General features: G+C 42.6%; 1 protein-coding gene across 1 annotated transcript in view; it reads left to right on the top strand.

The window, feature by feature from the left end:
• LOC122807215 (tubulin polyglutamylase TTLL13-like) overlaps window positions 1-26,525 on the top strand; it is a 2,572,017-nt gene that overhangs the window by 1,397,032 nt on the left and 1,148,460 nt on the right. Inside the window, exon 6 of the mRNA XM_044078283.1 lies at window positions 12,018-12,174. Within this exon, the coding sequence (XP_043934218.1) occupies window positions 12,018-12,174 (157 nt within the window). The remainder of the gene's footprint in view (window positions 1-12,017; window positions 12,175-26,525) is intronic.

Here is a 26,525-nt window from a genome sequence, read left to right as displayed (position 1 = left end):
AAAAGAGGTAATTCCACTGAACTGTCACACTTTAGACCCATAGCTATTCTGTCACCTCTAGCTAAAATTATGGAGAAGTGTGTACACATACAGCTCATGCACTACCTCACACACAACAAGCTGTTGTCCAGCTTTCAGCGTGGTTTTAAGCCACACCACAGTACTACTTCTGCCCTCCTCTCTTTCTCTAACATCATTAACCACAACCGCAATAATAACAAACTATCCTCAGCACTCTTTCTAGATCTATCCAAGGCTTTTGACATGTTTGACCACAAAATGCTTATAAATACCTTGAAGGCCTTTTCCTTAAACAACCATGCACTCCAATGGTTTCAATCCTACCTGCAGGGCAGGCAACAGGCAGTCCTATGGCAGGACAAGCTATCATCTCACCTACCCATCACATTAGGAGTCCCCCAGGGCTCGATACTAGGACCCCTTCTTTTCTCCATCTTTATCAATGACCTTCATTCAATCATCCCAGATGCTACCTGCATTCAATATGCAGATGACTCCACCTTGATTTGTTGTGACACCTCACCAGCTACTTTATTCACATTAACCCAAATTACCTTCAATACAGTGGAAAAATAGCTCTCCAATCAACATCTAATCCTAAACCCCAACAAAACTAAGTTGCTCCTCTTCTCCCCTAACATGCAGGACCCCCCTGCCAGCCTTCAACATAACTGCTAACAATGGCACTATCATCTCCCCAGAAGCCCAAACTAAACTACTGGGTGTCATAGTTGATAACAACCTGAAGTTTGATGCGCATATCAAACTATCAAAACCATTAATAAAAAACTTGGCTCTCTTTATAGAATCAAACCTTTCCTTACCCCACTTACTAGAACTGCAATTGCCCGTTCCCATCTGCTATCAACTCTTCTCTATGCCTCACCTCTATTCTCCAACTTAAACAAAACAGATCTTAATAAACTATCATCCTGCTATAACCACATTGCCAGATTTGCTACTGACACAGCCTACCGGACACACCACTGTCACAACCTAAATCGCCTAGGATGGCTTTAACTGCCAAGCCTACTGCAGTTCAACCAGCTAATAGTGGCACATAAAGTCCTTTACCAACCAGAAAATACACCTGCACTAAAAAATATTATCAGCCCCTACACCAGCACCTGGCCACTGCGATCATCCACTAGACTCCTAGTTCAAACATACAAATCCAACTACTCAGCTGGGGACTCTCTGTTTGCCAGCTCTGTTGGAAAAATATGGAACAGACTCCCAGCTGACTTGACCCTAGAACCCTCACTAACTCAATTCAAAAACAAACTCAAAAAATACTTCAAAACTCATTGGTTATGTCTTTGCACTAACCCCGACTAATGACCTCTCTATTTCTTATGTGCCTTACCTTCAACTACTTGTAACTTTTTTCTACCACTCCATTTCAGGAAGGGTCAATTGTATAACTGCTGCTCAGTGTGTCTTAAACCTGAATGTAATGCTATGTATGTTTAACTTTGAAAATAATGTTACGTTTTGTAAAGTGTTTTATAATAAGTACTATATGTGCTAAATGCTGGTATTGCTTATGACTGTAATCTGCTTGAAACTAGCATTTACTAAATGCTGAATGTGTATTATTATCTTGGAGCTTTTCTCCCTGGGCCACCGCTGAAAATGGACATGTATCCAGTCGGACTATCCCGGTCAACAAATGTAAAATAAATAAATAAATAAAATGTACTTACCATAAAGTTCCATCTGAGTTGTACCTTTTCATTTGTCTTCAACCATCCCTCCCTCCTTCCCCCTGCCCTTTTTGGTTGTGTAGTGGACTGGACAGAGGCAGCCGTAGGTTTCTTTTTGGCTAGAGCTGAGTATGTGTGTGCCAGTGCCTTTTTTGGTTGGGGATAAAATGCTTTTATGCTGTAAGGGGTTGGTGCTGTTCTGCAACAAACTCGATCTGAGGGATGAGGGAAAGTGGGGCATTATGAGTAGGGGAGGAGCTTGGATTTTGTATCTGATGCTGGAGTATATGTCCAAGTTGGATCTGTATCGGATCTGAGTCCCACAAGTTGAAGACAAATGAAAAGTAACAACTCAGATGGAACGTTATGGTAAGTACATAACTTCTTTTTCTAGACAGCAAATCACACAGCATTATACTGCCTACTATGTTTTCCTACTAATTTGTGGATCCTCCCTGCTTTACCAATTCCTTTTAGCTAGTTTATGCTTTGCCCTGCTTGTTGACAGGGGTCTGGCTCAGTGAAGTTAAAAATGGTGGCCTGAGGCCAACTGGCATACGCTGAGTCTGATTTAGAAACTTCCTATGCAAATGAGCTTAGTCGCAGTGAACACTATGAATTGTATGCTGCACAGATGTACATTTCATTGCATAAGTATAAATGCATTTGGATTGCCAGCGGTGAGCTGCACCGATGGGCGGTAACTTGTGAATATGCATAACTGCGAAGTGTACCTAAATCGTACTCCAGTGTTCTATACCGTAACCATAACAGTTATGTGTTTCTTCCACTTGTAATGGCTTTTGAAGTAGTGCCACAACTTCTTTCTACCAGGAACCAATATATCTGTTTGCAAAATACACCATACCCTGTCTTACTTTCAAAAAAAAGTAATGAATTGGTGCAATGCTACAACAGGGGATATGTAACCTCACCTTAAAGTTCAACATATATCAACTTCCTTTACCACATGTTAGTAAAACCTGTGATGTAATCAAATGCAAGGAAAACAATTTCTGCTTGTATTTATATGAATTTATATACATAAACTTGCATATTTTTGTAGATAAATTATATTTATTTATATACATGTAAAGGCACATAAATAACAGCCCCCCTCCAAAAAAAAACAAGTCATCAGCAATATTTGTCTTGCTCTAAGAATGAGACTATAAAAATAATGGAACTGCATGAATGCTGCAGTGCTGTTGCACAAAACCTTTAAACTGATATCACAACAATAGGTTTTAACCCACCTCCCCTTCCCCTTTTGTATCTGTCATGTGAACAGGGGCGGCTCGTGGCATAGGGCTGCCGGACTGCAGCCCCCTCAAAAATAAAAAAAGAGAAAGAAAAATGAAAAATAAAAAAAAATTTATTTTTCGCAATTCGCGCATGTGCAGTAGTCCCGACTACTGTCGGTCTATGCACATGCTCAAGGCAGTCCGGCCGTCCCAATAGGGGGACACAAGGAGACGTCTGTGCACTTTTACAGTGCACAGACTCGCCAGGATTATGGGTCACATCCGGACTGCAAGAGCAGCAGCAGGGACTCAGGACAGAGCATTAGGGATCTCATCGGGAAGGAGCATTAGGATCTCGTCGGGCAGGAGCATTAGGATCTCGCGGGTCTTTCAGTATTGCGCGGGAAGGATGTACGTTAGCTGGATATATTCAGGTAAGGTGCCTTTTAATTTACAATGTTTATTTGTTTATGGTGCTTATGCTTTATTTACAATGTTTATTTGTGTATGGTGCTTATGCTTTTTAATTTACAATGTTTAGAGTTTGTGTATGGTGCTTATACTTTACTGGAGTTTGTGGTGCATGTTTATTTGTGTGTGTATGGTGCTTATGCTTTACTGGAGTTTGTGTATGGTGCTTATGCTTTACTGGTTGGTGTGTGTATGTGTGTGTGTGTGTGTGTGTGTAAATGCCCCAGGTGCTTATGGTGGTGTGGTAGGGAATGCCTCAGGCTTGAACCCTGTACCCTGTATGCAGGTGTTAAAGACTTGAGTTCCCTACCCACCACCATTTGTAAAAAAAATTTCAGATTTTTGCCTCATATTCGATCTGATCTGTTCCTCATAATATCTGTGGTTTGTAAATGTTGCAATGCTTGATATTTGATGGTGTAGTAGTAGCATTGTTGCCTCACAGTTGCAGCTTCTTGGGTTTGATTCTTGGCTGGGGTTCCTTCTTTGTGGGGTCTGTATCTTCTCCCTGTGTTTGTGTGGGTTTGCTTTTGTGTCCTCCCATGTTACAAAGACATGTCTGCATTATTTCTTCCTGGGCCTCTGCTGAAAATTGTTTATTTGTTCCAAGTCAGACTGTCCTGATTAAAAAAATGTTAAATAAAATTGACAGGCATTTGAATTTCAGACTTAAGGGTTTCTGAATGTTTAATTCCTTGCATATTTGATGGTGCAGTGGTAGTATTGTTGCTTCACAGCTATAGGTTTTCTGGTTTGATTCTTGGTTGGGGTGGCTTCTGTGTGGAGTCTGCATCTCCTCCATGTGTTTGTGTGGATTTGCTCTGGTGCCCTGCCATTTTACAAAGACGTGTCTGCAGTTTTAATCCCTGCTGAAAATTGGTTTTGTTCTGTCCGCAGTAAAATTGACAGGCATTTGAATTTCAGACTTCAGGTTTCTGAATGTTTAATTCCTTGCATAATTGATGGTGCGGTGGTAGTGTTGTTGCCTCACAGCTATAGGTTTTCTGGTTTGATTCTTGGTTGGGGTGGCTTCTGTGTGGAGTCTGCATCTCCTGCCTGTGTTTGTGTGGATTTGATCTGGTGCCCTGCCATTTTACAAAGATGTGTCTGCAGTTTTAATCCCTGCGTCTCTGCTGAAAATTGTTTTTGTTCTGTCCGCAGTAAAATTGACAGGCATTTGAATTTCAGACTGCAGGTTTCTGAATGCTTAATTCCTTGCATAATTGATGGTGCAGTGATAGTATTGTTGCCTCACAGCTATAGGTTTTCTGGTTTGATTCTTGGTTGGGGTGGCTTCTGTCTGCATCTCCTCCCTGTATTTGTGTGGATTTGCTCTGGTGCCCTGCCATTTTACAAAGACGTGTCTGCAGTATTAATCCCTGCGTCTCTGCTGAAAATCGTTTTTGTTCTGTCCGCAGTAAAATTGACCGGCATTTGAATTTCAGACTTCAGGTTTCTGAATGTTTAATTCCTTGCAGATTTGATGGTGCAGTGGTAGTATTGTTGCCTCACAGCTATAGGTTTTCTGGTTTGATTCTTGGTTGGGGTGGCTTCTGTGTGGAGTCTGCATCTCCTCCCTGTGTTTGTGTGGATTTGCTCTGGTGCCCTGCCATTTTACAAAGACGTGTCTGCAGTATTAATCCCTCGTCTCTGCTGAAAATTGTTTTGTTCTGTCCACAGTAAAATTGACCGCATTTGAATTTCAAACTTCATGTTCTTCAGAATACATAGTAGCACAACCTTTTTTCTAGCAATTTTCTAAGTTTATAAGATGAATATTTTAAATTTGTCCCTATTTTTGGGACTGTATTCCCCATTATTGGCTTTGTCCAGGTTTTTGTGCTAAGGTTGACAGCTATGGCAAGAACTGAATTCACTGAATATGGACTGTAGAATTGTGCATATTTACTGATAAAGGTGCACTGTAGAATTGTGCATATTTACTGATAATGGTGGACTGTAGAATTGTGCATATTTACTAATAATGGTGGACTGTGGAATTGTGCATATTTACTAATAATGGTGGACTGTAGAATTGTGTATATTTACTAATAATGGTGGACTGTGGAAGTCTGAGTAGACTTTTATGATAAATGTTCTCAACTGGGCAGTTTTGCCATTATGGGTGCATATGTTTTGTTTCATTGCTTACTGGAAAAATGTTCAAAACAAATTTAAAACACCCTCTAACAAGTGTACTGTATTGTACAAGGAATATAATTTTAGTACAATGAGGAAGGTGTATCAAAGAGCACATGTATGTTTCATATGCAAGGGGCCTATGATTCGAAAACAGCCCAAAATTAATCTTTATCTGCCACTGGCAAAATGTATTTTCTTTGAATGTGGGTTTCAATGCTGTTTCAATGAATGTGAGTTTCAAGGGCAGAGAAGTTTTAATGCTAAGTTTTCATTGTGAGACTGCATTGCTTTGTTTAACAGATGACTTAATGTTTGTGCTGTAAAATACAAAATAAAACTTTCAAATGAAGTCCAACTCATCATTGAAGTAAAGCAGTATGCACATTAGTGTTTATGGTAAATGGAGTGAAATAGCCAAGTAATGGCTCATTGGAATGGCTGCAGAGGCTCCATTCAACCATTATTTTGTCAGGGGGGGGGGGGTGGGCAGCAAACTCTACAGGCCCAGCTGAACTATACCTCCCAACTGTCCAGATTTTCAAAGAATGAATAGATTTTTGCTTCTTATTTTTGGTTTGTTGTTCATAAAATTTGTAGTTTTAATTCCTAAATGATTTGCCAGAAGTCACTAAGTAATAAGTTTCAGACTTCATAACCTTCATAAAAATGCATGTTAAAATAAGAGCCGTTCTATCAACTGTCTCAATTTATACAAGAGCAATTTTTAGTACTGTTTATATGTGCCCCCAATATATTTGGCCTTGTTCAGATTTACTGCATTAACAGGTTGAGAGGTACATGCAAATAAATTGCTTTATAGAATTAGGCATAGCCAACCTCTCAACTGTCCCCAATTTATGGCTCAAAATGTTGCTCTTCCCCCTAATAATCCCTCCGCAAAATAGCAATTTTGGAAGAAAACATGGAGGGTTTACAATTAAGAAATAACTGTAATAATCAAAGTTATAGATTACTTGAAATGCATGTAGATTCTTTTATTTTGTCAGCTGCTCAAGGTAGCAGTACTAATATTAAAGTGTCCCTTCTTTGACAGGTAGCAGCTGTATTGTGTGTCTATTTTATATTTTTGCATCACATTTTTGGTCCATTTTTCATAAAATTGTGTTTTTTGGCAAATTAGTGACAAATCACTAAAGACTGAAGTTAGAAAATGACAGACATTTGAGTTTCAGATTTTATACCCTTCAGAAAATTCATACTAATGCAAGACCTATTCTATTATCTTTCTAAGTTTATTAGAGCAATATTTAAAAATTGTCCTTATTGTTGTGCCTTTGTCCCACTTCTGTGTATGGCTTTGTCCAGATTTCTTACTCTTGAGGTTGAGAGGTATGACAAATGTGTCAGAGCCATCACAGTCAGCCAGAGAGACTTCAAATTGTGACATGCTTGTTGCACCCCACTCCCCCATGTAGTGACTCTGGATGTGTCCAAGCAAGGCAAGGAGTAGTTGTATCTACCTTGGATGGGGAGGACACACTGCATAAGTACTACAGTGGCTTTTCATCTGTCCTTGATTTTGCAGAATGGTCTGGTTTCTGTCATATTTTTGTACTGTTGATTTATGCTTATTACTCAGATTTATGCTTATTACTCAAAGTGCCTGTTGCTCTGTGTTTTAGTAGCAATGCTTTAATGACCATAAGGTAAGCTTGTCTGACATCGTAAGATGCAAGTAAGCTTTAATAAGCATACTGTTAAAGAATTGCCAACATTGAAAGCCTTTCTGTTGCTGCCATGCAGAGAATACTTGACTAGATAATGTATAAGCCTTGGGTATTAAAGGACAGGATTCCATTATTTTAAAAAGCTCATTACACTTGTTGGAGACTTCCAGTCATCTCTACAGACTTTACCCGTAAACTAAACAGAATGCCAATCATGTGTGGTCCATAACCTGTACAGTAATCCTTTAAGCAATGTATCTTGAGCTTGTTTCTTGTTTGCTTTTCATTTTTACTTTTATCATGTTTTCCCCATGAAACAAGTTGTCAGGCAGCAGGTCTTTTTGGATAAGAAACATTTTTACAAGTGGGGGCATCACATAGATTTCTACTTTCAGCATGTTGCTTGGTACTTTAATAAAGCTGAATATATTATAATTAGAACTGCAGTGCAAGGAGAAGTGGTTTGAGTTGAGTGCTTCTGGTTTTTCTTATACTTGATTTTGACTGGCATTCCAGTAATGTATTTAAAAAGTAATTTATTTTTTCATGCCTCACAACCTTTTGTTTCCATCTAGATATTAAGTAAGCTCTCATGCAGCCAATGCATTGAAATATTTTTATTCTTCTACACTTATTTTTGTCTTGATTGGACTTTCATAATGATGGTTTGCCACCCAAGGCAGCGTATTTAATTAAAGTTAGTTTTTTGTGGTTTTGTGCATAGCTCCTCCCCTTTATGGTTGACCACACCCCTTCCCTTTGACCCCACCCATTCAGCATCTCCTGCAGCCCCCCTGTGATTTGAAGTCACCAGCCGCCACTGCATGTGAATGTCTTGTGTCCCCCACCAATTCCCCCACCATAGTGTTCTTGTCAGTCTGTTATGTTTCCTCATTTCCTTAACTCTTCCCTAAGTAACTTATATAAAAATTTTGGAAAAAAGTGAGTGTATCCCCTCCCCAAAAGCATAGCGCTCTTCCTTTCCTACCTCCTGCAGCACAACCTTCTTCATATCTCCCTCCTGTGTGTCCCTTGTCTTCTCTCGCTGTCATTTCCAGCTTTCCTGTCTTCCCTCATTCCAACTTTATAATAGACCGGTTAGGGTATCCACATAAGACACTCGTACATTTAAGAAATAAAGTCATATAACTGTTTAAGTTTACTGCTGGTAGCTGTGATATGTACCACTCTCCTTAAATTCTTGCCAAACATACATTGGATCTCTGTGGGACTGTTATCACTTCCAAATAATGACGATACATGAAGAAAATTATGACTTTACACTCATGCAGCTTCCATCAGAAATAACCACACTAGTTTAAATCCATTTTATGACATTTGATAGCCCAAACTGTTGTGGGAATTTTGACAAAACTGCAATTTTATAGAATCAGTGCTATTTCTTTGTGTGGCTGATTTGCATAAAGTTGCTGTGGTGATCTATGCAGATAGCCCTAGCACACTTACAGACTGTGGGACTATGAATACCATCATCTATTTTTACCATTACTCATCTGTTGCTTTGTCCTCTAAACACCTGTCCCCCCTGCAATTTCCAAGGCTAATCCTGCTTCTCTCTCTTTTCTTGTTACTCATCTGATTCCACTTTTCTTCTTCTGAAATGTGCACCTCAACATGATGTAAAATTTGTACATAGTATTTCTCTTTTGTGACCAGTTTGTATTACTATTATGTTCCAGTTTTGGTAGTATTTTGCTGTATTTTTGTTGCTACTATTTTAAACGTAACCCAAGCTGAAACTCCAGTTGGCCATGCTGTGATCAGTGCTCTACCCTGATAACCAAAATAAAGTAAACTAAATAAAAAAGCAAAAGTGCTTGCAGTCTTCTTGTAAGTTACTTGAGTTATGCAATAAAAAGATGTAACAATAAAACACTGGAACCATTACAAATAAAGTCTGAATCTGATAAGAGTATGCAGCTAAGCAGCAAAATACCTGATATACCTTAAATTAAAAATTCTGTAATTCTGAAGCAAGCATAAGGCAGAAAAGAAGTCATAGAGGCAGACACACATTAGGTAACATCGAAACTACAGTTACAGGTCCAGCTGAAGACAGAATCATGGAAGACATGTCAAAAAGAAGTGTGAGAGAAATACAGCAAAGTGTTAACTTACAACAGAAAACTTGGCATTTTCATAATGACTTTGGTTTGGGGCAAACTTTTGTAAGGAGTGAGCCTAATAAACAAAGATTGCAGTGGGGAATGTACCACTTAAACAGGTATTTCATTGTCAGTCGTTTGAGAGATACAGGATGATAAGTAACCTTGGTAGCAGTGTATACATGAATTGGGTGAATTTGGGCAGTGTAGTGATTTTAGTGAGAGACAGTGATCTGTTCAGCAGCAATTCAAGTTAAACTGTCTGCTGTAGCAGAAGCCTGTTGCAGCTTGTAATGTACCTAAATGACCAAATGTAAAGCTTTGTTCAAGGACGTTCTTTTAACAACTTTAGAATATACTGTACCCGTGTCGGTGATCTCAGAATCAAACCAAAATGGATTACAATCCATGGCAAGTCTCTCAAAAGAGTCTGCTATGGTTATACAACCTTTAATGTTGGTTGGCTTCATTTCTTATAGAGAATCACCCTTCTAACGGATACCCACATCTGTATGTTAATTAGCAAACAGTTATACGTTGCCCGTTCGATTCTCAGTTAGGGCGTCTTCTGTGTAGCGACATGCGTGAATGGGCGTTCCTTCGTTGAAGGTTGTGCGTTAGGCCTGGCAAGCCAGTACGTAAAACTCTACTGCCAATCATTAGCGACCCCTAAAAAGCCGAAAGACACAAACAAACTGCACATCCTTAGTAAAACTTTTAAAATATTCATTTTGATTATCTTGCAAGTACTGTTACCACAACATTTTCTTCTTTGTGACAGCAAAGCTTTTTTAGTACAAGACCCAAAATCTGTCCTTTTCTAATTCTTTCCAGTCATTCTTAGAAATACCTAAAATTGCAAGCTCAGTACAGCCACTGAACAGGGGACAGGGTGTCACCCAAGACATTCAAAACAAAATATTTCTGCCCTTACCAGTCTCTTAATCTTACTTTTATTTGCGTCACTTAGATGTGCTTTGAATTACTGCTACAAGCTTTGTATGACTACTGCTGAGGGTCTGTCATCCAATGGTTCTTAATAGTCTAAACAGTGTTTGAACATTAGTATATACTTTGAATTAATTGTTTTCCAGTGATTTTTTTTTGTTTTTGCAACTAGATTGTAGTTGAAAGGACTTAGTAGTCTAGTTCATGCAACTGTGCAAATAAATGATCCTGGAAGCAACAATTTAGGGAGGAGTAGCAAGAGAGAGAAGATACATTTGCAACTTCACGGAAGAAACTGTTTTAATTTCCTTAATTTCAGATATGGGGCATTGTCACATGGCACAAATCCGTGTTCTAAACTGAGAACATTAACACTGGGTGATTAGGCACCTCCAGCCATTGTCCATTAAGTAATGCATGATGTCCGTGTGTGTGTGTGTGTGTGTGTGTGTGTGTGTGTGTGTGTGTGTGTGTGTGTGTGTGTGTGTGTGTGTGTGTATGTATATATGTATATATGTGTGCCAGCACATGTGTGGGAAAGATCTAACTAATTTATTTTGGGAAGGCGCAAGCAGAGAACTAATTTAGCTCCTTCAAGGATATTTTTCTACAATATTTTTCTTCATTGCTACTGGATAAATTGATTTGCTGTTGGGTATTAGCAGTCCATTTCAAAAAGAATTGATCTGTGTGCTGATACATTTTTTCTTTATTAAGCCAAAGAATCAGGGAGCCTAAACAGCATTAAAGATTCAAATATGGTCTGCTTTCTGTTTCATATGTTAGGACATGTAGTCACTTTGTCACTGCCTTGATATGCCACAGAGTTGTTCAGAAGAACACATTTCAGTTTCTAAAGTAATGAAATATAACTTTATTTCTGTATACTTTATAACTGCTTATGTAGCTGATCATGCCCCCCCCACACACACACAGATAGATAGATAGATAGATAGATAGATAGATAGATTGATTGATTGATTGATTGATATTTGATTACTGGAAAATCTAACTGGATAGGAGCCCATTTGCAGTGGAGGCCCAGGGAGAAAAGCTCCAAAGTATTAAAAAATATTTTAAGAACATTCATTGTACAATGTTTAAACATAATATAAAAAGCAAATACAGTTTAAATAATTATACCAAATTAGACATGGTATGAATACATTGGTTAAGATTAGATGTAAGTTACATGACAATGATTTATTAGTTAGAAATATTTTAGTCAATTTATAGAATAATTAAAGGTAAGTATAATACAAACATGAACTACGATATGAAGTGAGAGAAATGCAGATTTATGGTATATTTAGAGAGAAAGCGAGGGGAAAGAAATGGATAGAAGTAAGGAAGAGAGAGAAAAATGGAGATTAAGGATATGTAAGGTATGTTAGAGAGAGAGAGGGAAATTTATAGATAGATAAACTGTTGTGATTCAGCCTGTAAGTCAATAAGAGCTGCATTTGGTTTGCTTACTATTTGTTACAGGAAAAGTTGCACAGAGTGATATACATTTTCTGTTATAAATAAAATCTGATAAAAATTGCAAGTTCTATCAATGTCCATAAATATATACTTGCAGTAATTAACAAAGACTACATTTCAGATTGTTGCACTTTATTGTATGAATAATTGCACTTACTTTTTCCTGTTTATTTCCTCCTTTTTCAGCTATGGTGAGTTCCAGGCCTTTTGCCGTGTAAAAAAAAATTGGACCTATATTTGCAAACCAGACAGTGGCTGTCAGGGTAGAGGAATCTTCATCACTAGGAATCCAAAATATGTAAAACCAGGGGAGCATATGATCTGCCAACAATACATCTCAAAGGTAATGGACACATGTCTCATAGTAACATATTTTGACTCTGATCACTGACCTTTTTTCAATTACAGTGTTAGCAAAACAGAGCAAAGGTATTACCATTGCATAGTGGAACTCAGACATAATTTAGATACTTTTCATTCAATGTGTTTTTTAACAAAAGAATCCTATATTGTCCCTCTGTCCCCCTCGACTCATGGATTATCTGCTTCACTGTGCATCTGTCAGAAGAAAATTTCAAACGAGTCGCATCTGCCTCAGGTGATGAAAAACTTCTTTATTAGCAGCTAACCAGATTACACAGCATGTTGGCCAAGATGATCTCCTCTGGTCAACTTGTTTACTGACATCAACTTTTATACTGCAAGCAAAACAACTTTTTGTTACATTTCTGACCATTGACAGTTGGCTATGAAAAACATATAGGATAAACATGTTTATCACAAATCACCTCAAACCAACAGTTAGTACAGAATGTTCAAGAAGTACAGAATGTTCAGTTCAACAATGGTAGCTCAAATTTTCCAGGACACACAGCCTGCTTCAGTAAATTAACTCTTACTCGGCCGTGCATCCTTATCCCAGGCTTCACTGAGCTATAACCAAATCTCTTTATTCTGAAATGCAGAAAATAAGAAGTTATGTACTCACCATAATGTTCCATCTGAGTAGGTGGCTTCATTTGTCTGCAACCTGTGAGTCTTGGATCCGATACTGGATCCGAGCTGGCAACTATTTATACAGCTATGGATCCGAGCTCCTAGCTCCTCCCCTCACCCATAATCCCCTGCCAACCCCAAATGACCTCAGATCAAGTTTTCCCTCCTATATATACCTGAAAAGGTATCCCAACAGGAAAAGGCAGGAATAATACCACCATCTAACTCTTCTGAAGGCCAGGGGGAAGGAGGGGGGGATGGTTGCAGACAAATGAAGCCACCTACTCAGATGGAACGTTATGGTGAGTACATAACTTCTTAATCTGGAGTAGGGACTTCATTTGTCAGCAACTTGTGGGACAGAGTCCCCAGCTACCTGAATCTTGGGCGGCCATCATGGAAGGATGTTCCGGAGCACTGCGGAGCCAAAGGATGCTCTCCCTCTGGAAATGATGTCCAGTTTGTAGTGGTTAATAAAGGTATGAGATGAGGCCCAAGTGGCTGCCGAGCAAATATCATCCAAGGGGACTCTAGATCTGAATGCAGTAGAAGTAGATATGGCGCGAGTGGAATGTGCATGAACCCTTTGAGGTGCGGGCCTCCCAGAAGCCTCATAAGCTAGAAGGATACATTGGGAAATCCAGTGTGATAAGGTGACCTTCGAAACCTAAATTGAATTTGGCAAAGGAAATGAACAGCTGATTAGATTGTCTGTGACCAGCAGTCCTATGAATATAGAAACGCAGCTGCCTGTGCACATCTAATGAATGCAGCTTGTATTCTCCTTTATTTTGATAATTAGGGAAGAAAACAGGAAGATTAATGGACTGATTGATATTGGTTTCTGAGGCCACCTTAGGTAGAAAGGATGGATTGGTCCTGAGGTACACTCTATCCTGATGAAAAACCAAGTAAGGGGGTTTTACGGAAAGAGCTTGAAGTTCAGAAACTCTTTCGCAGAAGTGATGGCTACCAGGAATGCTGTTTTCCAAGACAGGTATTTAAGATCAGCCGAGGCAGCTGGTTCAAAGGGAGAAGCAGTCAAGGCCTGAAGAACTAGCGATAGGTCCCAAGGGGGTATGGCTTCTTTGATAGGGGGCCTGAGCAGAAAAGTACCCTTGAGGAAAGTTTTACATAGTTTAGCTGACATCAAAGGACCTGTCTCGTGTCCTACATGGTAATGGGAGATGGCTGCCAATTGTACCTTGACTGTCGAACAGCTAGCCCCTTGCTGAAAAAGCCCGGTAAGGAAGTCCAAAACGGACGTTAGCGGAGCATTGAAGGGGTCCAGATTATGATGTTCCGCCCAGACGGAGAAGCGCTTCCATTTACTGCGGTAAATCTTCCGGGTGGAAGGTTTATGCGCTGCCACCAAGATGGCTTTGACTGGTGAAGAGATACCGGGAGTCCTAATTAAGAGTGGAACTGGAGCAGCCAAGCTGTCAGCTTCAGGTTGTCCAGATTCGGGGTCGGTAAGCCTGATGGGTGGGAGATCAGATCCGGGCTGGGATCCAGAATCCAGGGGGGATTCACCAAGTGAGACCACAGGTAAGGAAACCAAGTTTGTCGAGGCCAGAATGGGGCAATGAGGATCATTTTGCTCCCCAACCAAGAGGCTTTCTGTAACATCTTTAGCATCAGGGGTAGAGGAGGATAGGCATAAAGTAGATCGGGTGGCCAAGCATGCACTTGAGCGTCTCTCAGGGCTTCCCCTGGTGGGGGAATCAGGGCGAAGAAGCTGTCGCATTTCGTATTTGAGGGAGAGGCAAAAAGATCGCAGCAGGGTTGCCCCTATTTTGCAAAAATCCGCTTTGCTACTCGGGAGTTGAGAGACCACTCGTAAGGGGAAAGAATAGTGCGGCTGAGTTTGTCCGCCAGAATGTTGGACCATCCCGGAATGTGCGTTGCGATCAGAAAGCGGTTGGTGGAGATCGCTCATTCCCACACTCTCATGGCCTCTCGGCAGAGAGGATAAGACCTGGTTCCCCCCTGTTTGTTGATGTACCAGACAAGTGACATGTTGTCCGTCTGTATCGCAATAATTCCTATGGGAAGAAGGTTGTGAAGTGCTTGCAACGCCAACAGCACTGCCCTCATTTCCAGAACTTTGATATGCAGGGAGGTCTCTGTGTCGTTCCATGTGCCTTGGACTGTTCTGCCTGAGCAATGCCCCCCTCACCCAAGGCAAGAAGCGTCTGTGGTCACCTTGACGAGAGGAGGTGGAGCGCAGAAGGGGCGACCTGTATGGAGGTCTGGGGAATGAAGCCGCCATAACAGGGCCCTCCTGCAAGCCTTGCTGATAGAGACAGGGTTATTGAGAGGAAGAAGCTGAAAGGACCATTGTACGTCCACTGTAGTACCCTCATGTTTAGGCGAGCGCATGGAAGGAGTGTAATTGCCGCTGCCATAGAGCCCAGTGCCCTCAGGACCAATTCCGCAGGTGGAGCTTCTGATTGGAGGATGGCCCGCACATGTAAACTCAGATTATATAGTTGTTCCGAAGTGAGGTAGGCTCGCAGACTTCTCATATCTAATCTGGCCCCTATGAAGTCTATCACTTGTGTCGGAGCAAGGGAAGATTTGTCCAAATTGATCGTGATGCCTAACTGGGGGGCTAGGCGAAGAAAAAAATCTCTGGCTGAGCAGAGTAGATGCCTTGTTGGGGCGGTCAGGAGCCAGTCGTCCAGGTATGGGAAGACCTGCATTCCCTGAAGTCTCAGGTGGGCCGCTATCACTGCTAAAACTTTGGTGAACACCCTGGGGGCTGTGGTGAGGCCAAACGGAAGGACCCTGAACTGATAGTGGCTGGCTCCCAGCCGGAAGCGGAGAAACCTCCTGGATCGTCTGTCCATTAAGATGTGGTAGTACGCATCCTTGAGGTCTATTGAGCACATCCAGTCATTCTCCCGCAACAGGGGGAGAATGGATTGAAGAGTGACCATTCGGAATTTCTCCTTGGTTACCGACAGGTTCAAGAAGGAAAGGTCTAGAGTTGGTCTCAGGTCCCCCGTCTTTTTTGGCAGCAGAAAGAACTTGGAGTAAAACCCTAATCCGAGCTGGTCTGGGGGGACGGGTTGGATGGCCCTTTTTTCTAGCAGCTGCTGGATTTCTGCGGCTGCAGCCTCCCTCTGATCAGGTGGTACATCGGGGAGGTTCTTGCGTCTGGGAACATGTAGCATAGGGATTTTGTAACCTCTGGATATAATCCGAAGCACCCAGCGGTCTGACGTGATGGACTCCCATGCCGCAAGATGCCTCTAGAAGCGCCCCCGACTGCCTCCAGAGTGGAGCAGTCGGGCAACCCTTCAGGGCTGTTGCATGGGCCGATCAGAGAAGGATTCTCTGGACCCAAAATTTCTCGGTGCCCTTCTGCCTCTAGGGCGGCATCCTCCCTGTCCTCCTCTGCCACGGAAGGACTGGTTGTCCGGAGCAGGTTGGGAATGTTGCGATTTCCGGAACCACATCTTCTTCTGTCCCTTTTGGTTCTTGGAAAAGGACCTCTGGGGAGCAGAGAAGCGGACTCCGACGGCAGACAACGTCTTCCCGTCCTTCTCGCTCTGGACAAGTGTCTTGCGAACGGTCTTGCCAAACAAAGCAGAACCATCAAAGGGGGCATTCGCAAAGGACGCCTTGAAGGGCTCCGCGAAGTCACAATGTCGGAGCCAGGCCTGGCGTCTCATAACTAGGCCTGCTCCGCTAGCTCTAGCAGCTCCCTCAGTTGCGTGAGACAACAGCCGCATGGAGGTATTAGAAACAGATCTCAGAGTGGCCATACGAGTGGAGTACAATTGTTTGTCCTCCGCCGACATGGACTCCGGGGGGGGAAGCAGTGTATTCTTTAATAAGATCCCGCTGCATCCTGATGACATGTGCCATGTAGTTCAGAGACCTTACTGAGAAGGTCGCTGAACTGAATACCCCTTCCCAAGGCGATCCATCAAGCAAGACTCCTTGCTCGGAGGATGGACCGAGGGGCTCTCCTGAGCTAGTTCCCTTTTAGTGGCTGCCGCCATCAGCATAGCATCTACAGGGGGACCCTTGCTCCAGTGGGGCCGGTCTGCGGGGGGCTCAAAATCCTATCCGGGAGCTTGGGAATAGGCTCCACAGTGTCCGGCTCCTTCCACGCCCTGGTGGTCACAAGGTCCACCAGGGAGTCGGCCGGAGGGGACACCCAAGAGGTAGACGGGCCTGCTTCGAATGCCACCAGGAACACAGACTCGTCAGAGGAAGCCTTGGGGGCAGACCACCCCCCTCTAAGCCTGAGCATTTCCATGATGTCTCCAAAGGAGACATCCTCAGGGGGTGACCTTAGGAAGCCTTCCCCTTCATCCAAGTCCGTGTCCTCTGTTAAGGACTCGGGGGAGTCCACGTGCCCCCTCTTGCACTTATGCTTGCGAGGCACTTCCTCAGGGGGGCTGTCCGAGGAGGTCTCACCAGCAATGTCCTGTTCCAAAGGAACAACCTGAGACATCGAAGCAGGCTGTCCCTGTGGCCGGGTGATGGAAGCCTGACCCAGCAGAGAGGGAGTGCAGGGTGGAGCCGAGACAAAGGCCGGAGGTCTGGATGCTCTCGACAGAGCCCTCTCCACTACATCGAAGACCGAGGGGGAGCCGCTCTCCCTGGGCTCCGAAAGCCGACTCCCACTCGGATCCGATGAAGGGATCGAAACCGGCGCTGAGACCGTCGGATCCGAGGGACCAGTGTGCTCCGACCTGGACAGAGCCGAAGGCACACTGAATCCCTCAGATCCGAAGCTCGGGCCACGGCTCCGAGAGGTCGGATCCGACGATGGAACTGACAAACTCGAGGGTAGGGTCGGATCCGAAGTACCCAGTACTGTCGGTGCCGACCCACTCCCGGTTCCAACGCTGCCCGGCTCCAAGCGCTCCAAACACGGAAAGCGGGTCAGAGAAGGCAGTATCGGAGCAAAAAAGGGTGTCAAGCTCCCCCCCAAAGGGGGGTAGGCAGGAGCACTCCCATCTGCAGCTGGGCCTGGATGAACCTTCTCATCATCCGGTCCAAGTCTGCATCAAACAGGCTGTAAGTGGATCTCGACGAAGCCACCGAGGCAGGCCGGGAGTGCCGCCTCAATGACCTCGATGGAGATCGGGTCTCCTCCTCCTCCGGTCCCAGGGAGAAGCAAGGTGATCAGAGCCGAGGAGGAGGAGACCTGGAAGCCGTGGAGGGAGAAGCCCGCTTAGCTGGGGGGGCCAAAGCGGAGGCCTCGGTCCGCCGCTTGTGGTGATTCTCTCTCCGTTTCTCCCTCCTGGCCTCCCTGTCCTCCGGCACTTTAGTGGGAGTTTGAATCCCGGCCGGAGGAAGGGGGGCAGGAGTGGCCACCACCACAGGCTGGGGAGGTGCCACGGAAGTAGCGGAGGCCGAAGCTGACTCCGAGGGCAAAAGTCCTGCCAGGACCAGCTTCGACCTCCACTCTTTCAGTGCCCTGGGGTTTAGCTCTGCACAAATCGTACATCCTGAGGACAGGTGTTCAACCCCAAGGCACCGAACACACCGAGTGTGGCCATCCGCTGGGGAGAGCTTATGGCCACACTCTGTGCATTTAGAAAAAATAGGCTTTGGGGCCTCAGACATGTCCCAAAACTAAGAAACACTACTCAAACACACAAGGCCCCAAACGCAAACACACACACTCACACACTAATGACCAGCGAGTGGAGGGTAACACTAACATTTTCAAAAAAAAGACTAAAGGGAAGCCTAATACACACACACTAATTACAGACAGAAAAAAAGGGCTAAAGAGATAAAATAGTAACACTTATCTCAAAATCGCCAGGAGCTCAAAATCCAGCTGACACACTCTAGAGCGGCAAACTAGATCTGAGGTCATTTGGGGTTGGCAGGGGATTATGGGTGAGGGGAGAAGCTAGGAGCTCGGATCCATAGCTGTATAAATAGTTGCCGGCTCGGATCCGATATCGGATCCAAGACCCACAGGTTGCAGACAAATGAAGTCCCTACTCCAGATCAGTTATTATTCAGGTTCATAAGCAATGCTGCATTTTGTTCACAGATGAGGCCCATATTTAATAGGCATATCCCAACAAATAACATGCTCACTTTGCAAGAAGAGGAAAAAGACAAATAACAGTATGTTTAAAAACTTTTTCTCTTAACATTTCCCCCCTGAAAACACTTTTATTTGTCTTTATTTCAGCAATATATGGTAAAAACTAAGTTTTTCTTTGCATACATTACTTCATTGGCAAGACAAATTTTTAAACTTCAAAAACATTTGCAAAAAGTCATATTTCAATGTATTCACTTTCACCAGTCTGTTGCAATTGCTGGTACATTGTCTTCATAACAGCAGTATCAACCAGTCTTTGTAGAAGACCTCTGATACAGGGTATACAACAACAACCACATACCACCACGATAGCCACAGCGACTCCAACGGACACCAGGAAACTGCTGATGAGATGACTCCATTTTCCAAACCACGCTTGTAGAAAGTCTGTAAAGGGATTATTTACCCCAGAGTTCTCTGCCAATTCTTCGGATAACATCTCCAAACCTTTCAAAGCCCGAGTGATACTTCCATCAGGCGCAGTGTTGTTTGGAATATATGTACAACAGAAAGTCCCAAACATCTTGCAAACTTTCCTTCTTTGGCCAGGAGCATATCCAACGCAATTCGATTCTGCCATGCCACCTGAAGTGGCCTCCAGTTGTTCAGCAATTCCTTTCAATGCATCTTTGGTATAGTTCACAAAACGCTGCTGGTTATAGTAAATGTAGTTGATCCAGTCCACATTCTTATTAGGTTGAATCCAGACAAAGATGGATGTAAAACCAGCTGCTATTTGGTTTATTGCTTTGTATTCATCAGGTACGCCTCTTGGTACGCCAATGCTATTGATGTAGACACTGTTATCGAAGGACTGCTTCGGTGCCTCTCTTTTTCTCCAACTCAACCGCTTCGGCTTTATTTCAGGTTCTCTTACGAAATTGCTTTCTGGAACTGGGAAAATGTAGAATGGCAGAATTAACTTTACAAGTGCACAAGTTCCCTTCCAGGGAATCGTAAGCCTTGATCTGAGTTTGTTGTCTCCACATAACCACCATACGTCTGCTAAACTATGAGTTTGGTTCTCCAGAAATGGATTCTCATTGTCATTCACCGTAACATTGCAATAGTTCTGTCCCATATTGCCATAATTCTTCCCTGTGCCATCTCTGGAAATGCACATATACGAACATGGATAGGAAATCGCTGCAGGCGGTTTCTCAACTTTGCTTATGACTGGAAAACGCTGAGTTTCATTTTTGCATTTATCATCAGTTTTGTTGAAGAATAATTTTAACAGACACGTTAGGTTACCTTCATCTCGCATCAATGGGACTGTCGCTAGTTGCTGTTTACCTTCAGCACAAGAAATACAGTTCTCACGATGTGCTTCTCGGGTACTATATCTAACCCAAGATAACCATTCATTATGGTGTACGAATCCCGTCTCGAGTAACAATTGTTCTTCTTCTGTGAAGGCAAAATCTGCTATACTTGTCACATTCTTAAGGCTTTGTACTTTAAGTTGGAGGGTCCCCAAAGGATCAGTTCTAGTTGGAAGAGACACTCCGATTCCATAAACTCCTGAATCACTTTCTTGTGGTGACACAATGGTTATAGTAACTACTTCGGTACCTTGGAAATGCGCAATTTTTATTCTTTGTTGCCTGCTTTTATCTTTCTCTGGTATCACTGCACCACTTGTTTCCCATACATTCACATCTGTTGACCACCAAACATTTGACCAGGACGTACACTCTCTATTGCACAAGTATTTTGCACAAGTCAAGAAATTATTATTGTTCCATTTAGAACAGTCCAAAATTCCTTCACAAAGTTTCACCTTAAACACAGTAGTAACACCTGTTTGCGCTTGCAGCACCACCATTCCTTTTTCTCTTGCAACTGTTCCTTCTCGTATGGACATATTTACTTTCGCCACCAAAGTCATCATCATGTGATAGTTCAAGTACCAGTTGAACATGGCCATCCTCCCTAAGGACTACCTCGCGCCGTTGGTTTCTTCACTGGGTTTGAGACAAACTAACCCCTATCGGGCTAATCCCCCTTTGTAGCCAGACTTTGCGCTCAGAGGTCCGGTGGAGTTTGACCAACATCAATGGTAGAAGGAAGAGCCTTGAGTTTTTTACAGTGGGTGATATGAATCCGCAAAGTCCTCTCAGCGATCTTTACAGCCGTAGGTGTCGAGATTAGTACTTGGTATGGGCCTTCCCACCTGGGGGATGACCAATTCTTTCTCTTCACAATTCGGATCCACACCCAGTCCCCGGGTGCCACGCTTAACAAGGTTTCATTTCTGGAATCTGCAAAGGAGTCATTGGTTACAAGAGATTTAACATTTAGCAGCTTCTTCATATAATCCGCTAGATCTTCACCCCTCTCACGTTCCGCTGGCAACAATCCTTGCCACTGCGGGACGTAATATGGTCTCCCAAACAAAAGTTCAAATGGTGTAAGTCCTTTGTAGGAAGGTGAGATTCGCATATACAGGAGTGCCAAAGGACGGCACGCAGTCCATGATCTATGTGTTTCTGCCATCAGTTTGCGGAGCTTACTCTTCAAGACACCGTTGTGTCTTTCCACCAGTCCAGCTGATTGGGGATGGTAAACACAACGATATTTAAGATCAATTTGAAACACTTGACCCAATTTCTGAACAATCTGGTTAACAAAATGAGACCCATTATCACTGTAAATGCGTCTTGGTAAACCAAATCGGGGAATTATTTCTGTAGTCAAAAGCTTTGCTACTGTTTGCGCATTCTGGTGCTTTACTGGAAAGGCTTCTACCCATTTAGAAAAAGCATCAATAATGACTAAACAGAACCTTTTTCCCTCTGAGGGTGTCAATTCAATAAAGTCCATACAGACTGTGTAGAATGGGTATGGAGGGGTGGGGAATACCTGCTGAGACTTTTTAACTCCCCCCTGAGCATGATACTTTGCACATAATAAACAAGATAAACAGAATTGCTTTGCATAAGTTGAAAACCCTTTACACCAAAACACCTTAGACACTATTTGAATCATCGTCTGTACTCCTACATGGGCAGGTCCATGGCTAACCAATGCCGCATACCTAAAAAGGTTTGAGGGTAATACCATTTTGCCATCTGATGCCCTATACAACCCATCCTGTTGAGTGATACCATATTTTACCCAACAACATTTTTCCTTCTGTGTTGTCAATATTTGCATTACTTTTAGTGTTTCTAAGTCTAAGACGTGTCCAGGCTCTAAATCATTATCATGTAAAAGCAAATCATTTTCTTGAGCTGCCTTTTTTGCAGCCATATCAGCAAGTGCATTTCCCCTGGAGACAGGATCTTTTCTGTTGGTATGTGCAGAACATTTACATATCACTATCTGAAGTGGTAGTTGCACTGCATCTAACAACTGTAAAATTAAATCTCTGTGATTTATTGGTTTGCCTGTCGCAGTAACCATTCCCCTATTCTTCCATTGTTGAGCGAAAACATGTACAGTGGAGAAAGCATATTGACTATCTGTATAAATTGTCACTTTTTTACCTTCCCCTAAGGTACAAGCTCGAGTCAAAGCCACCAACTCAGCTGTTTGTGCAGAATAAATGTTTGACAATCTTTTTGTCTCCAAAACTTCAGTTTCTGTGGTGACAGCATACCCTGCTAGTGTTTTTCCTACAGTGTCCTTTTTTGCTGATCCATCTACAAACAAAATAAGATCAGAATCTATCAATGGAATATCCGTTAAATCTGTCCGGGAAAGCACTTTGTCATGAATGCTCTCTAAACAAACGTGTGGAGTACCTTCTTCTGGAGTCGGCAAAAGTGTCGCCGGATTAAGAGTAGTACATCTTTCTATGGTCATATGAGGCTGTGTCAGCAGCACTGTCATACATGACAAATGTCGACTAGGAGATAAAAAGGTTATCTTATCTTGCAAAAGTATAGTAGCTACTGAATGTGGAACTTGCAATTGCAATGGGTGAAACAAAACTAATGATGCTGAGGCTTGTACTGCCATGGTGGCTGCCATGCAACAGGATCTAATCTGGAGGAGTAGAAAGCCATCGGTCTCAGTTTATCCCCATGTACTTGTACCAGAACCAAAGTCATATATCCTCCCTTACAATCAACCATTTGTATAAACGGCTTAGAATAGTTCGGAAAACCCAAAACAGAGGATCCTGCTATCAATTGCTTAATTCTATTAAATGCCTGTATTGCCGTATTTGTCCACTGTATATCATTTTTACCTGCCATGGGAGTGTCATAGATTAGTGCGGTCAATGGCCCTACTTCCTCAGCATAGTTAGGGATCCAACTTCTACAAAAATTAGTCACACCTAAAAAGGACATCATCTCCCGCTTAGTCGTAGGCATAGGTGCCTCAGGAATTGCTTGTTTTCTTTTGTTCTCCAATTGTCTACCTGCCTGCGAAATTAAATAACCCAAGTACTTTACTTGTGCTTTCCACAATTGTAACTTTTCTTTATTTACCTTATGTCCTTGCTCAGCTAAAAAACTAAGAAGGGCAAGGGTATCCCTTTTACAACCTTCCTGTGTGGGTGAGGCCAACAAAATATCATCTACATACAACAGAACCTGGCTTCCCTCTGGGGGAACAAACTGAGCTAAATTCGCAGCCATTTCTTGTGCGAATATTGTCGGACTCTCACAATAACCCTGTGGCAATCTGGTGTAGGTGTATCTTTTACCTTGATAAGTGAATGCAAACCAAAATCTACTCTCCTTATGTAGTGGTATGGAGAAAAAGGCATTGCTTATATCTATGACGAAAAATATCTGTGCTGAGGTAGTAAATCATTAAGTAATGTATAGGGGTCAGGGACCACCGGTGCTCTTGGGATCACAGCCGAATTAACTGCTTGTAAATCCTGAACCAACCTCCATGACCCATCCGGTTTCTTTACAGGAAACAATGGAGTATTGCAGGGCGAATCTGGGCATTCAACAAGAATTCCTACCTGTTTTAGCTACTCAATAACTGGCTTAATTCCTTCCTCTGCTTGTTTACTTAGCGGGTATTGGTGCTTACGAGGTCTAAAACCTGACTTTGGAGTCATACAAACTTCACCTGCTGTTTTCATCAGTCCTACATCTCCTTTACCTTTTGACCATAAATCTACAGGTAAGGCACTTAACGCACTATCTTCCTCTTGAGTTAGAAGGATTTGTCATGCCATTTCTGTTTTGTCATCCCTGAGGTGCACACTTGGTTGTGCCCAAGTCACCCAATTTAATCTTTGTACCTGGATTTGTTGATCTTTCAACTGACTTTTGGACATTGTGTCCCAATTCGTTACCTTTTTCGCCAAATCTACCCAATGTGTCCCCACCGCTTTAGTAATTGAAATATGTGGGCTATAACCTGAGCGATATAAAGAACTCATTTTCTTAGTCAAAGTACAGGTCACTACTGTATTACATTGCGTATCCCAAAACATATCATTCAAAATTATCCTTGCACGTTTGTGCTTAAAGAATTCTTTTTCAAATTCTTTATCCGGACCAGGGACCTTTCTGTAGAACATTGTACAATGTAAGTGCGCCGCAACCTGCGGTGACCCGCTCCTAGATTTACTTAAAGCTAGGTTGATCAAATCTGTATCAACCCTCCCCGGCCCGTTTGAAATCAAGTCCTGGCTATACCAGTAAAACAAGTCTTGTACTCCCTGTACAACCAAGCCATCCGCTAACCTTTTCGCCTCAATGCCTTTAGGTGTGGGAATTGCCGCTATTCCAAACAAATGCATCAAATCTCTTCCCAGCAAATTAACTGGACAAACTTTCGATATAATTACCCTACACCTAACAGTTTGGTTTGTTTGTGGATCTGTGAACAATAGAGGATGAGACAGTGGTTCCTTATAGATTTTCCCGTTTGCCGCTTTCACAAGGACAAACTCGTCCATCTCGCAGTTCGGGGGCAGAACTGCTGGACCCAAAAGTGTACACGATGCACCTGAATCACATAAAAACTCCACTTTCTGTCCCTCAACCAAAAACTCTATCATGGATTTTTGATCTAGATGCATAGCAATACCCAAATTTGCCAGGTTTATGACTTCACAGTCACAATTCCACCCTTCCTTCTGAGTGTTCTGACATTCATCGCAGAGAGTGTCTGCCTCATTATCATCACAATCATTCTCACTTTCTTCTTCTCTACAATAATCACAATAATGAATTTGGTGCCTTCCTTTACTATCATATAGTCATGCGGAGCCCTTGTTCGTAAGCTGTGGGGGATGTTGCCACTCTTCACAGTCGGCAGCGAAGTGCCCACGTCTACCGCACTTAAAACATTCTCCACATTTTAACCTCCCCTCATATTCCTCTGAATGTTCACCCAGTTTATTTAACGTGTCCCATTTTGTCCCCCACTTTTTTTACGCCACCACGGCGCCCTTGCCCTGTTTGGTCCTGTACCAAGAATATACCACCATCATCCCCTACTGCTAACACTTGTACTTTCTTTTTCTTTTTTAAATTGAAATGTCGCTCAGCATGCCGTGCATATTCAGACAAAGGTTGCAGTCTGCATGTTCTATGATCTACCATATGCTTAGTTATAAAAGTACTTATTGGAGCCCTACAACCCTTAAGAAAAGCATTTTCCAATTGCAGTTCATACGGACAATCATTGGTCTGATCCTGCGGAATCATCATTCCACAATGGTTATTGAACACTTCTGTCAATCTTACAATATAGTGATCTACAGATTCATCATCTTTCTGGATGCACTGATTTATTACTGTCCAATCTGCTCTTGGACGCCACTTATCAGAAATTCTCTTTAACAGATCAGTGACTCGCGTGTCTAACACCCCAGCATTATGCTTTAATGTAGTGCCGTCATCTGCCTCACATATCCAAGTACCACAAAGTGCCAATCTGGACCCAGGATTTGTCGCACTACTTGTTCTACTTCCAAACCATTTAGATGATAACTTAAATGCATACCAACTATGTCCTCAGAAAACTTTTGAAAATTAACCTTGGGATGAGGAATACCATCTGTAGCTCGTTTTATATCCTCTCTAGCCCAAGGACGATAAACTAAAATAGTTGGCTCTTGTCCAACATCCCCTGCTTGTGGGTTTGCAACTTGTATTAAGGGAAGAGCTTCTGAGTGGTCAGAAAGTTTAATGGCCCAACGTCCTTGCCCTGCTGGTCCTGACCTTAACTGCATAGGTTGGTCTACCTGTTGCAAAGCAGCCTTGGGTACTACGGGAATTTGCGGTAAATTGGAGGGGTCACAACATTTCCTTGAGCAGCCAATAACCCACCCTGCTGTACAGATCCCACATCTTCAGACTGATATTGAGGAGGTTCCACCAGTACGGCAGCAGCAATTTCCCCATATGGTGGGGCAGTTGCCTGCCTTTGTACCACACAAACTGTATGCTCATCCTCCTTATCTAAAAATAAAGCTACTTTTCCACTTGGCACCAGTGATCCCTTTTGATTTATTTTTTCTTTTTCCTGGCACTGTTTTTCTTTTGTAGCTCATTTATTTGCTTCTTCTAACCATTTTTGTGCTTGGGGAAATCCCAATTGTCTTTGCTTTTTAATTCTAGTTCCCGCATCTCTTTTCAAATCTCTAACCAATTTTGCACAGGCATTCTTATTCAGGGTAC

Source organism: Protopterus annectens, chromosome 7.part0 (genome assembly GCF_019279795.1).
Source record: "Protopterus annectens isolate FY-2018-M chromosome 7.part0, PAN1.0, whole genome shotgun sequence".
Lineage (NCBI taxonomy): Eukaryota > Metazoa > Chordata > Ceratodontiformes > Protopteridae > Protopterus > Protopterus annectens.
This window is presented reverse-complemented; position numbering and strand designations above follow the sequence as displayed.